General features: G+C 34.2%; 1 protein-coding gene across 2 annotated transcripts; it reads right to left on the minus strand.

Moving 5' to 3' along the window:
• Positions 1–9,391: 9,391 nt before the first annotated feature.
• On the minus strand, positions 9,392–13,101 carry LOC109169227. 2 transcript variants are annotated; one of them, XM_019318074.1, is made up of 5 exons: positions 12,742–13,101; positions 10,800–11,686; positions 10,541–10,696; positions 10,114–10,368; positions 9,392–9,823 (listed from the first exon to the last, which is right to left on the minus strand). In XM_019318074.1, exons 2-5 carry the CDS (start codon positions 11,649–11,651, stop codon positions 9,686–9,688), a joined length of 1,401 nt encoding a protein of 466 aa, XP_019173619.1. In that variant the 5' UTR covers positions 11,652–11,686; positions 12,742–13,101; the 3' UTR covers positions 9,392–9,685. The 2 variants fall into 2 exon arrangements, with proteins under 2 accessions (XP_019173619.1, XP_019173618.1); XM_019318073.1 differs by having other exon boundaries at positions 10,800–11,690; positions 12,742–13,084.
• Positions 13,102–13,302: the final 201 nt, after the last annotated feature.

A 13,302-nucleotide genomic window follows, 5' to 3' on the forward strand; every position in this document is an offset into this window, starting at 1 on the left:
AATATTATTTTTTAAAATAGGAGTATAAGGATTCAAAACTTGTAAGAAACCTAAATTATTCTTTATTTTATAAGAGTTTAAGGATTCAAAACTTGTAAGAAACATAAATTATTCTTTATTTTATAAATCTTGATGTTAGAAAACAACGCTTGACTCATGAATTGTTTCACTTTTAAAAATATGATCTATGTTAGTTGATTTAAACATATTTAGTTCTTTAATTGTCCATTATGTTACACATTCAATCTCTAGTATCATATTATTACGAAACTTCGTTAGGAAACTATTTTTATGAGGTCATTTAATTTTTATAATTTTAAATCAATATTAATGGTTAAAGTTTCATTCTCTCCATGTAAACGCCATTATAACCATAGGGATGCACTCAGGTGCGAATAAGTGCCCAGGAAGGAATATGCGAACGAATCAGCGCGCGACACATGTCCAGATCTAATAACTTAACGCGGTGGCATTTTCGTAAATAATTGAACATCAAAGTGCAAGTAAAATCACTTACAAGTGCACCTACTTTCACCTATAAGTGCATGTAATTTTGCCTTGTTAGCATTCACTTCCCGCAAACACTCATGCACCTGGGTGTGTTTATAACTATAGGTGCAACTATTTATAACTATAGGTGCAACTACTTATAATTATAGGTGCACCTACTTTCACCTATAAGTGCATGTAAATTTGCCTTGTTAACATTCATTGATCTGAGTTCAGCGGGTAGTAATACCCCTGAAAACCACCCGCAAACATTCATGCACCTAGGTGCAACTACTTATAACTATAGGTGCACTTAATATTGATGCTCAGTGTAAATTTTTAGTTGCACCTATAATACATTTTATTTGCACTTATAATACATTTTACATGCACTTGTAATACATTTTACTTGCACTTCGATGTTCAATTATTTACGAAAAATGTCACCGCGTTTTTTAAAAAAATCAATTTTTCTCATCCATTAGATCTGGACACGTGGACGGACAGAATCCATTCTTATTTCGCTCCTGGGCGAAGCAATTCGCACCTGAGTGCAATTCTATAACCATAAATATTGATTTTAAATGACAAAAATAAATTTATATGTTAGTAGAGTTTGACAATTATTTAATACTAGGAAATTGAAGTGAAACATTATAGACAATCAAAAGACTAAATTTTTAAAAATTAACTTAAATCACATAGACCAAAATTTTCAAAAGTAAAATAATTCAGGGGCAAAAAGTATCGTAATACATTAGTACTTATATTAATTATTTTAAATATTAACAAAATAACTCTTAAGTTGTATGAAACATCATAATATGTTAACATGGTTGGTGAAAAGTCCAAAAAATTAAAATTCTATGAGAGCACAAAAGTTAAGCTATTTCAAACTTATTTTGATATTTAATTTGCATGCATCTTCACAACAGAGAACATTCTAACAACACATTTTTAATTTCCTTAGAAAATGTGGTGCTCATATGCTTGTACAAAATAATTTACTTTCTCAATGTTGAACAAATGTCACTTCAAGCCTTCTGCCTTCCCATTCCATTTTTTTTTCAACTTCATAATTGTGAATACTAATTTGTTAAGAATGAATCGGATTGAAGATATAGCGTCATCATTCGCTGGAATTGAAATATATGAGAGATTGGGGTCACAATTTGTAATTCCAAAGTAATACATTCTTGCAAGGCCATATATATATTCTTTGTGCTGATCAACAATGATTGCAATATCGGGTAACCCTGTCATATATTTCATAGTACACTCTAAAAATCAATTTCTCATTCACTCATTATTTATTTTGAACATACAATATGTTAATTTCTTCATCTCACTTTAAAGAACTCGAATCCACGTTAACCTTACCCAAATCAAAAGTGGATCACACATATATTTATATCACATAATGACAATTCAAAATGTCAATTTTGCTAATACTTTTCCAACAAACAAGATAGTAATAATGAAATATATCTACAAATTTAATGGTAATCGTATGATACATACACCATATAATTTTTTGAGTTAATTACCGAAATAGTCCCTTGACTATAGCAAAATTATCGATTTGGTTCTCGACCATTTTTTTTGACCAATTAAGTCCCTAAATTTTAAAAATCTTAACCAATTTGGTCCTCCGTTTGTTTTGTCGTTAGACATTCACTAACTCGACACCAAATTAGTAATTTTGATATAGTCAAAGAACCATTTCGGTCATCATATGTATCATTTTCTCTAAAAAGTTAATTATTGAAATGGTCCATTTACTATAATGAAATCACTAATTTGGTCCCGAGTTAACGGATGTCTAACGGCAAAACAAAAGGAGGACCAAATTGGTTAAGATTTTTAAAGTTGAGGGACTTAATTAGTCAAAAAAAATAATCAAGCACCAAATTAATAATTTCACTATAGTTAAGGAACCATTTCAGTAATTAGCTCTAGTTTTTTTTTTTTAATGTCTGATCATAATTTTTTAGTCAATTAATTAACAATAACTCAGACGAATCAGGTTCAACCCCATAATATCTGGTTATTATAATAGTGTAGATTCATTAGTTGTAATTTATTTATTTTTAATTTCCAATCCCCGATAGCAACATAGCAGCTACAAGTTACTTAGAACCAATAAAGGATCACACGTGAATCTTGTATGGAGAAATTATATTATTTTAGAATACATGTAATTAACATTGATATTATAAATTTCCTCCATATCTAAGAAAAAATGACATTTCAACTTTTTAAATCATATGATTGCAATTGATTTCGTGCTTAGTTAATTGAACTTAGATTAGAATTAAGTGTTTAACATTTAACTTTCAAAAAAAACATATATTGCGCTAATAATATCTGTATCTCACACATGAGACTAATCGGATTGAACCTCAATAAATTAATTTGGAGTGGGAAATTCAAAGGAAATACCATTTTAACATCATTAGTGAGAACTTTGTACATACATTAAAAAGTCATGATTTAAAAAAAAAAAAAAAGTTGAAATTTGCAAGAAATAAATAAATAGATTACATGTCTCCTCAGACTTACGTAGCAGTACAGTGAGCGTCAAGTTTCGATGGTAAAATATTGGACTCGGCTACAATCCCCTTCCAGTACTTGCTAGTCTTAACTATACAACATTTTTTAGTGGGATTCCAATTGTTAGGATCAAACACTTGTTGCCGCCACCCAACACTACTTATTAATTAGCAAATATACAATACTAATACGAGTCAAAGAGAGTTACATCTATAATGAGAAGAAAAAAGTGACGGTCAAATTTTTTAATCAAATGAATGCCTCATATTTTAATTTTTCCTTGAGATTTCTTAATTTATCCTTAATTATATGATTATTGTTAACTTTAATTTCCTGTTAAATATTATCTTTTCCGTTAATTTCTGTTAGTGCACTGTTAACTTACTAATTGATTTCAATAAGAAAGATTTTAGGTTCGAACCTCATCCCAATCAAAGTTGGCAAAATCAGTACTGTATTTTACTCTTATTAAATTAAATAATAATTTAGTAGCTACAACAAAAAATAATACATACGCATTTCTTTAATTTAAAATTTTGTGTCTACAATGCCTTTATTCAAAAAAAAAACATTATTAATTATCAATAAATTAAATAAGAGAAATAATTTGTATTAAAAAAAAAGAGAAATAATTTTATTAGTTATATTGTCTTTATTTTTCTCCAATATAAAAATTCTTTACATTCAAATTCATCAATTGATTATATTCGCTACATTGTCATTACATTGTCTTTATTCGAAAAAATTAATTCATTATCAATAAATTAATTAAGAGAAATAATTTCATTAGTTATATTGTCTTTATTTTTCTCCAATTTTCTTTACATTCAAATTCATCAATTGATTATATTCACTACATTGTCTATTATCTTTTTTGTGCACTATTTTTTTAATTAAATATCAAAGTTATAATACAAAATAATGTTATATATTTATTTACCAAGTATTTTATTAATACCATAAAAAAATTTAAAAAATATAATTAATAAAACCAATCATATTAACTACTTGAGGGATTTGTTGACAAAGAGAGTATTCAAAACACACAACAAATTGAAATGAAAAACTACCTCGCAATATCCTTTGAAAAAATTAGTTGTTTATCTTAATTAACATGTAAAATGACCTAAGGATAATAATAATAATAATAATAATAATAATAATAATAATAATAATAATAATAATAATAATAATAATAATAATAATAATAATAATAATAATAATAATAATAGTTTTAAAAATAAAATTAAAAATAATAATAATTTAATAAAAAAAATAAAATTAAAAAATAAAAATAAAACATATATGGGGAGCCCAACGTTCGGCTTCCTTTAGTTTTGCCACTTTTCCAACATCGGTGGAAAAAGTGGCACGGGAGCCTTGAGGCTCCTATAAAAGGAGCCTTAAAGCTCTAATTTAAAAATTAAATTTGTCTATCCGTTAATGGGTAAGCAGTGAGCCAGCGAAATTGGCTCGTGTGTGTGTGTGTGTGTGTGTGTGTGTGTGTGTGTGTGTGTGTGTGTTTTGTTGCTTCAAACTTTTGAATAACCAACACTTTCTTTAAAATTTTGATCTTTGGGTTACATCATATTTACCAATTGTCTAATATCTTTAGGTTACATTATAATTAAAATTTATAAATTTTTACTACATCTAAATTCCTTAAATTAGAAATTTCTTTATTTATAATAATTTATTCAACAATAATGGTTTAACTAAATGTACACTGAGCAAAACACCTAAAAGACTAGTACCATTGATTCATTCATTGATCTTGTATATATGTGCATTCATTAAATATATTAGAACCCTTTGCAACAAAAATACTTTGTTACTGTTTCAAAAAAGTTTAGTAACAATTATAATGAATCTCCTATATTACATTGTATTCATATACCATGAGTTACATATTTAAATAAACAAATTCGACATTAAATTACTTATGTATGAACTTCTCATATATAATCTTGCATTGATATACTTTCAAATATTTATTTAATTATAAACATTAGGCATTATCTCATTCGCGCAATGTGCGTGAAAAACTAGTATTATAATATGAATCGTTCTATAGACCTTTACAATTATCATTCCCTATTAGTCACTCATTGACGAATCATCTTTTTGTTTGATGCGTAGGTTCCTTACTAGTTTAGGGTGCAGTTGGCCAATTCACTAATAATTCATGAAAATAAATAGTTTTCCTTTTTTAATCTGGGAGGTGTAATTGTTAGTATTTATCTTAAATATTTATTTATTTATTTAGATAAATACTAAAGAGTTTGAAATGGAGTGAAATTCTCACATTCTCACCACTCTTCATTTCATTCCAAAAATCATACTTGAAGATCTTGAAGATACTTGGAGGAGTTGAAGACCTTGAAGACATTGAAGATACTTAAAGACCTTGAAGACACTCGAAAACATTGAAGACGCTTTGAAGCTCTGCAAAGTTCTCTGTTTGACATACACTATCTTGATGTTGACATTTTTTGTTGAGGAACAAGCCATTTGAGCCCGGAGGTCTTTTGTGACACGCCGAAAATTATTTTAATTCCCGAATTAACTCCTACGATTATTTTCTAAGTAGGGGATTAATCCTTTTATTTGAAAAGCCCAATTCTTCCCTAATTCTAGCCTGATGAATTTATTTAAGCCCGATTTTCCTTATTTATAAATAAGGAAAATCGGGCTTAAATAAATTCATCAGGCTAGAATTAGGGAAGAATTGGGCTTTTCAAATAAAAGGATTAATCCCCTATATATATATATATATATATATGAATCCTAGATATGTGCTACCCTATATAAATAATTCTTGTATAGAATATATTTAATTCTTCTAATCCAAACCCATGTAAACATTATTATATCTATGTTCCTTACAATTGCAAAAGCCCAATTTGGATTCCCTTGAAATTAAATAAAAGTCCATAGCCCATATAACACCTTACTCTTGTATTATGTACATTTTTAGCATCTTAGCTTCATTACCCTAGCTAGACAAAATTAAAACCCTAGCTACTCATTCACCCTTGCCTCTTTCACGCCACTTTCCCCCACCTCCCTTATCAAAACTTATTCTTCATTCTCCACACAAGAAACTAAATCAAGATTCCACCTTTATGGCATTTTGAGCTAAGAAATGGTAAGATCTTAGTTCCTAGACCTCTTTCATTCCTAGTTTCCTCGTCTTTCTAAATCTTCTCTCTTTCTATGTTGGGTTTTTGGGGGTTTTGATGAAGATCAAGTGATGGGTGAGATGCTAGGATGATCTAGAGGAGCTTGTGGCGTTGCTTTGAGGCTTTACTAGCTAAGGAGGTAACCCTATGTCCAACAAAACCTATCTTCTTTGCATAAATGTGTTTCTTGATGATCATGTGTGGTTTGATGTATATTCTTGTGATTATGCTATGGTTAGAGCTTGTATTTAGGGTTGTATGATGTTATTTGTTGAGCTATTCCTTCTATTCAACCCAACAACACAAGAGTAAACTTAGATAAAGAAGATGCAAAAACTAAGGAATAAGACTTCAAACTCCTATTACTTACCCCTCCTAGACTTGGTGATGAAGAAAGGTGCAAACTTGCTTGGCTTTCTTGGTGAGAAGGTGGAGAGTTCTCTCTTGGGTAGAATGGGAGAGTTAGGGTGGCTTGAAGAACAAGTTAAAATGTTGAGCGGGTTTTGGCCAAGTATGGAAATGCTAGGGTGAGTGTGTCTAGATAGTGGCTTGGGTTCCAAGTTAGAGATTGTGAAATGACCATTAAGGGCCTCTTCTTCCCACATAAAGACTAGAAGGGTTTCTTTTAAGTAAAGGCTTAGAGTACAAATGTTATAGCATAAGGTCCAACCCAATGACCATAGTAAAAGGCTAATGGATTTGGGTCAAATTAAATCCCCTAACTAAACTCAATGCTAAAAATATAAGAAGAATTGTAAAGGTAATTAGGAAATAATTAAATAATTAATTTGGGTTTAAGGAATTAATTTCTGGGGTGTCACACTTACCGTTCACCAACGCTTCCACGTACATCAACCCTTTGTTCGACGTCGTTGGCATTGTTTTGGCATTAAGGGCGGTGAGGAGTTGGAGCGATCCCATCCTATTTGTTTCCTCTTCCTCGCAAGTCTTGGCCTTGTGTTGCTCCACTATCGCCGAAAGCGAACCAAGCTTCGGACAATCGTTCATGTGATGCGGCCCCTTGCAAACGTAGCACGCAAGCTTTGGCACGAAGGCATTCTTCTTTTCCTCGTATTCCCTTCGCGCGATGTCCTTGTTCCTATTCATGGTTGGTGACCTCCTTGAGTTGTCCCTCTCTCGACCATCATGCCGCTCTCCCCCACCTATTGCCAGACTCTTATCTCTTTTCCTTGACGGATCGAAGTGGCATTGGGAATGAAAGTTGGTTAGCGACTTAGCCTCTTGTTTTGCCCACTGTTGCAATCCATCGATGAAGTAGAATAATAAATCTTCTTCGGACAAGTTGGGGATTTGAAGCATAAGAGTTGTGAACTCTGGCACATAATCTTGTATAGACCCTCGCTGCCTCAACTCCCTAAGTCGTCTACGTGCCTCATAGACCACGTTCTCAGGGTAAAAATGTCGCTTGAGCTCCTTCTTAAAGACGTCCCATGTGTCTATGTGGCAAGTTCCTCGTTCGATATCGGCGTTTTTTCGTCTCCACTAAAGCATAGCCGTATCGGTAAGGTATGGGGTGGCGGTCTTGATCTTCTTTACTCCGTCTGTAAGGCCAAGATTCTCAAAATATTGCTCCATTTGCCAAATGAAGTTTTCAACTTCTTTCACGTCCCTTACGCCTTTGAAGCATGCAGGTCGCGGAACCTCTATCCTTGGGCTCGATGTGGAGTGGTTGCCTCCCCACGGCTTTCTTGCATAGTGCAAGATCGTCTTGCATCGTCTCGATGCTGGTTTGCAATGACTCGAGCATGTTCATTACCTTCTCTTCAAATCAGTCAAGACAATCCTCTATAGCTTGGTTATCTTCCTTGACCTTTTCAAGCTCTCCTATAACGTGCCCCTCGAGTGTACCAAAGTTAAACTCGACCCTCTCGAGTTTTTGTCCAAGTTCTCCAATGATTTGTTCCAAAGCAGCAACCTCCCTCGCCTCGCTTTGGTCGCGTTTCTTCTTGCCATGGGTTGGAACGGGTTCCCTCCCTCCTTCCTTGATCGTGTCCGACACACGAACATCCTCCACGTTAGCCATCGCAACGGACTAGCAACCCAATCACGAATGTGGCTCTGGTACCAACTGTCACGGACTCGCAACCCAATCACGAACGTGGCTCTAGTACCAACTGTCACGGACTCGTTCCCACTAACGACGTCACGTGCGGCCTTAGCTATTCTTTCCCTCGCAATAGCTAAGTCAACATCGCTTGGCCCTCAAAGGTGATGCTAATTTAAGGATTGGATGGCTAAGAAAATAAGTAAGGCAAGAATCCCACAAAGAAGCTTAAGAAAGATCCCAAAAGCTTTGTAAGGAACTTGGATTACTTGAACTCTTGGATTCCTTCTACTCCTTGTATTGTTAGAAATGAGCCCCATGAGGGGTATTTATAACCATTCCACCTCCTCAATGGATGGTGGAAATTTACTTGGTCTAATGTTTAATAATCTAGTTCTAGAATATTTCCTAAATCTCTACACAACTAAGAGTATTCTATAGGGTTCTAGAATATTCTAAAGCCTTCCTAGATCTTCTAGTGTTATCTATATGCTTCCAAACTATTCTACCAACTATGGGATGCTATGTACAAATTTTAGAGAAGTTCAAAAAATTTAACAAACCTCGAAAATGTGTAGCAAAGTGCCACGTGCGTTACACAAAGCTCCATCATCTCCACCAAAAACCAAAAACGAATCTCTAGAGACACGCTCGTCTTAGAGGAGATGAAGTGAAGGTTGTATTCGGCATTGTTACGAAATTTATGATTCCTAAATAATTTTTAACAAATAAATTTTAAAAAATGACACAGGGATGTCAAATCATACTTAAACCAACAAAGTCATCATATTATCTTATGTTTAATGATTATTTGGTTCAATATTTCAATTACAGGATTTTAGTTTATTTGATGGGTCAATCGCAATTTGTTTGAAATGATATAGTTTGAAGTCTAATGACTTATTTGACCTTTATTCTACATTATAATGATATAGTGCGAATTAATTTCATATTTAATTCATTAAGAAAATATGATCCAATCTTTACTACCAACTATTAGTCACACTCAAATTATTAATATAAATGCTCTTTTCGAGACTCAAGTGAAGTAGAAATTGAAAGGAAATGTAACAAATTCATTTAAATTAGATTATAATGAGTCTTTCACGAAATAAATCTTTATGTTTTTTCACATATCATAACAAAGAGCTAAAAAATGTCCAGACTTGAAAAGAGATACAAAGAACCAAAAATGTAACTCAAACACCAGACATTCAAAAAGTTCAAGAACATATACACACAAAAGCCACATAAACCTCACTTAAGAGAGACCAAAGAACGAAAAGTAGTAATGGTACACCCCAAGCTTTCCACAAGTTTAGGGCTATCAACATGCATATGCAAAGCACATATAAATGTATAAACACAACATAAACCTTACAAGGACACGGCAACCTCAGACAACTATAGCTTCGTAGCCGTTGTCCCTTTCTTTACTACGCTTAACAGCGATAATAGCAGCAGCAAGCACAGCAATTCCACACAGTGCAAATAAAGCCCAAAGAGCATATGTTGGGTTCACCGTTTCACCTGTCTGCAGAATTATATTCACAGAAACTGGTCAGCTTTGACGGCCGTTGGTTTCTTATCTAAATGCTATTATAGTATTATCTCTTCTTAAGCATATATGCATATACAGTTTTTCATATTAGGCCCTGCTTGGTAAAATAGCTTATCAGCCAATTTTGACTCGTTTAACCACTATTAGCTGTTTGACCAATATGAGTATTTGGTTAATCAGCTTTATTGCTCGAAAACGCCAAAATTCAAAAAAGCTCAGAAATTCTCAATGTGTAGGTAGCATGTTGAGGGGTAAAATCTTACCTTGTGTTGGGTGTGCATGATAGAATTGGATGTCTGCAAAGGTTCGGCGACTAAAATGTAAAAAAGCCCCATGACTCCGGTGTGGCTCTGGCTACTGCTGTAATTAGATGTAATGGTTAGCATCTCCCCCTCGGCAATCTTGACAGAACCAGGCTGAGGATAACAGGTCGTCATTCCTACAATATAACCGGCTTCATTTCCAACTTCATTACCGTCCCCGTAAATTGGAAATGATGAGCATATTGTCCTTCCATCCTAAATCAATTCAAGATATAGATGCTTAAAGAATAGATGGCCAGGCATAGACATGATAACATAAAGTAATATTCCAAATGGCATTGTTACTATGAAGCATGTAAACGAACAAACAAGGAAACGAAGGAGAAAGAATTATATCGAAGAAAAATACAAAGCTAAATATATATACCTCTCCGTAAAGAGTTGAACCAATCCCTCCTGTGTGCTGGTGGGCAACACCATAAACGACATCCCCTCCACTTGGCAAACTTATACTTACACTTTGGGTATGAACACATTTATCATTAGCCACAGCAGCAGAACATGGCTCAACATCATATTCAATCTGAATCAAATATTGTATATGATTTAATATTACCATAAAGAAGTGAGCTTAAGTGGAGCAGGAAGTTTATGAGAGAATAATGTAGAACATAGCGTTCAATCACCTTACAGTGGTGCCCTTTCATGGAACCTTTGGTTTCATCAGATGTTTTCCAAGTATCAGTGACATCAAATATATAAATTTTGACGGGCACAATAGAAGAATGCCAGTCAACATATTTGACAGTGTACTTTAGGTAGAGACTTCTTTTGATACCATTATATCCTTCTTTTACCCTGCATCTCATCTCATCATAGCAACATCTCAAGCCTCCAATATAATCTTGTCCTATAGTTTCCCCGTATTCATCCTCGGTGACATTATATAGGTCACACCTGCACTCGGTGCATCCCAACCTATCTTCTGCCCCCCGCGTATCAATTGCATGCACATTAAGCATCCATCCCTCCTCGTAGCCTTCAGGGACATCTTCAGGGTTGCCAACTTCTATTCCATAGGGATTTGGGATGTGGTTATCCGTCTTTCTTGTCTCTGATCCAAGGCCAAAATATTGTGAAAGACCACGACAAACCCCGGAGTTGCTCACGATAACATAATCTGGTTGATCAAAGCCCAAACTCGGATAGTACCTCATCTTTTCAACCCCTTTGCGGCGATTGAGTTTTACAACGACCCAATGGTGGAGATACGTCTCGTGAAGTGGGACAGAGTTCCCTGCTTCATCAACCACTTCAGCAGTAAATTCTTTGATAGCAATATGACCTTTTGGGAAGTCAATATCATAGTAGTATTTGTTTGAGACTGACCCGGGTTCTAGTTCAAACTTTGGTGATAGAAAGGTGGTTGTTTTCAACCCATTCTCAATTCTTATACTAGCTTGTGAAGTTGGAGAAAATGTGGCCAGTATTAGTAGGATTGCTAGTGAAAGCAACCAGCAATCTGAACTCCAAGACATAACTCTCTCTTCCAATTCTTTTTTCTTCACTATGTCTGTTGGCAACATAAATTAGCAAACAATGAGCACATTAAACCAGGATTTGATGAGTATGTAATTCCATAAAACATGGAGGATGTTTCATGCTTCCAACCAATATTTTCTTCCAAAACAAGTCATTTTCATTTTATGTACCTATATGAGTATCTATTCTTCTCAACCTAAAGGATGGGAATTACAATGTGTTTGGCGGAGGCCGGTGAATGGCCAAGTCCACCCTAACTCTCGAAAAATGTGATGACGGTTTATAAGAAAATAAAGCTACGCCTTCGCTACTAGCTATAGCTTTTGGCGTAGTACCGGTAGTGGTAACTCTTATCCTAAAAAGTGGTATCAGAGCTAGAGATCGTTGAGCAGAGGCCCGTAAGGGCCAGCTTTGGCATAGTGGTAGCACTGGATCCTAACACAATGTTAGGATTGTGTTTCCATAATATGTAACACAACTTTAGGATTGTGTTTTGACCCAATTCTCAGGTACTGAAATGAATTTTCATCATCTCTCATAATTTCATAAATGTAAGGGTGCAAGAAATGGACAGTAAATCACTCTTCTTTTTTTCTTTTTTTTTTTTTCACTTCATCACATCTGTTAGGATTGCAAATCACTCACCCAAAACTAAAAACAAGTCAATAACAAAAAGCACATGATATGAAGTAACAAATATCCTGATTTAAAGTCCTGCAAGGCTTCATATGTTTCCATCCAACACTTGATATAACAGATGGCAAGAGATCCACAGTTGTAACCACAAGTTCACGAGTTCAAATTCTTGAGATTTATTTCTTTGGGGTCCTTTACGAGTAGAAAGTGTTTTGGAAAAATACCCAGGAATTGCTTTATCATACTTTGAAAGTTTGAATGAAATAGTTTGCAGAGACTAAGAGAAAAAAAAAAAAAAAAAAAAAAAAAAAAAAAAAAAAAAAAAAAAAAAAAAAAGCAATTTCACCACCCTACAAACGTTGTGGGGCAAAGAGGTTTGAACTTGCGTGGATGGATAAAGAAATCACAGAGCGATGGTAAAACATGGGTGAGAACAGAGCAGAGCAGTACCTGAGAATTGGGTCAAGAAAACCGAATTGAACTGGAAAAACCTATGAGCAAACCCAGCAGTAGAATTGCGGAAACCACTGAATTTGAGAGTATATAATAAGGGCGAGTTGTGAACACGACAAGCCGAGTTCTTTAGTGAAACCAATACGTGCCACCTGGCGGCTCTGATGAGCGAAGAGCATACGACATCGCCTATGAAATTTCGGACCCAATCGAAAGGTTTTTAAGGATAGTCCACGCTTTCATACTCAGACATGGCTGTTTCCTAGGCTTCGTGCTTTCGGATAGAGACATAAATTGTCAGAAAAAATCAAGCTTTAAAGAGTGAACAATGGATTGTCGCGTATTCCCAGATGGACGAAATTCGAGCATATCTCTATGGATTCTATCGTCGTTTTCCATTTCCGGTTTTATATGCTGGAGAAGATTGAAAGATGTCTACATCATATTATATTTTGTGTTATTCTCCATGACTTTATATATTACGCTACAGCGATACCTCGACTATCGACATCCGCATGCGACGATAGTACTTTTGTAAATATTAATGGTAGTCATTAT

The sequence above is a fragment of the Ipomoea nil genome, unplaced genomic scaffold (assembly GCF_001879475.1).
Source record: "Ipomoea nil cultivar Tokyo-kokei standard unplaced genomic scaffold, Asagao_1.1 scaffold3265, whole genome shotgun sequence".
Classification (NCBI taxonomy): domain Eukaryota; kingdom Viridiplantae; phylum Streptophyta; class Magnoliopsida; order Solanales; family Convolvulaceae; genus Ipomoea; species Ipomoea nil.

Bases quoted from the DNA above. Each gene is read 5' to 3' on its own strand.
- LOC109169227 (XM_019318074.1), bottom strand. From the start codon at position 11,651: ATGTCTTGGAGTTCAGATTGCTGGTTGCTTTCACTAGCAATCCTACTA. The intron at 10,697-10,799 runs GTGATTGAACGC...TATTTGATTCAG, and splicing joins TGAAAGGGCACCACTGTAAG to ATTGAATATGATGTTGAGCC. The intron at 10,369-10,540 runs GTATATATATTT...GAATTGATTTAG, and splicing joins GTTCAACTCTTTACGGAGAG to GATGGAAGGACAATATGCTC.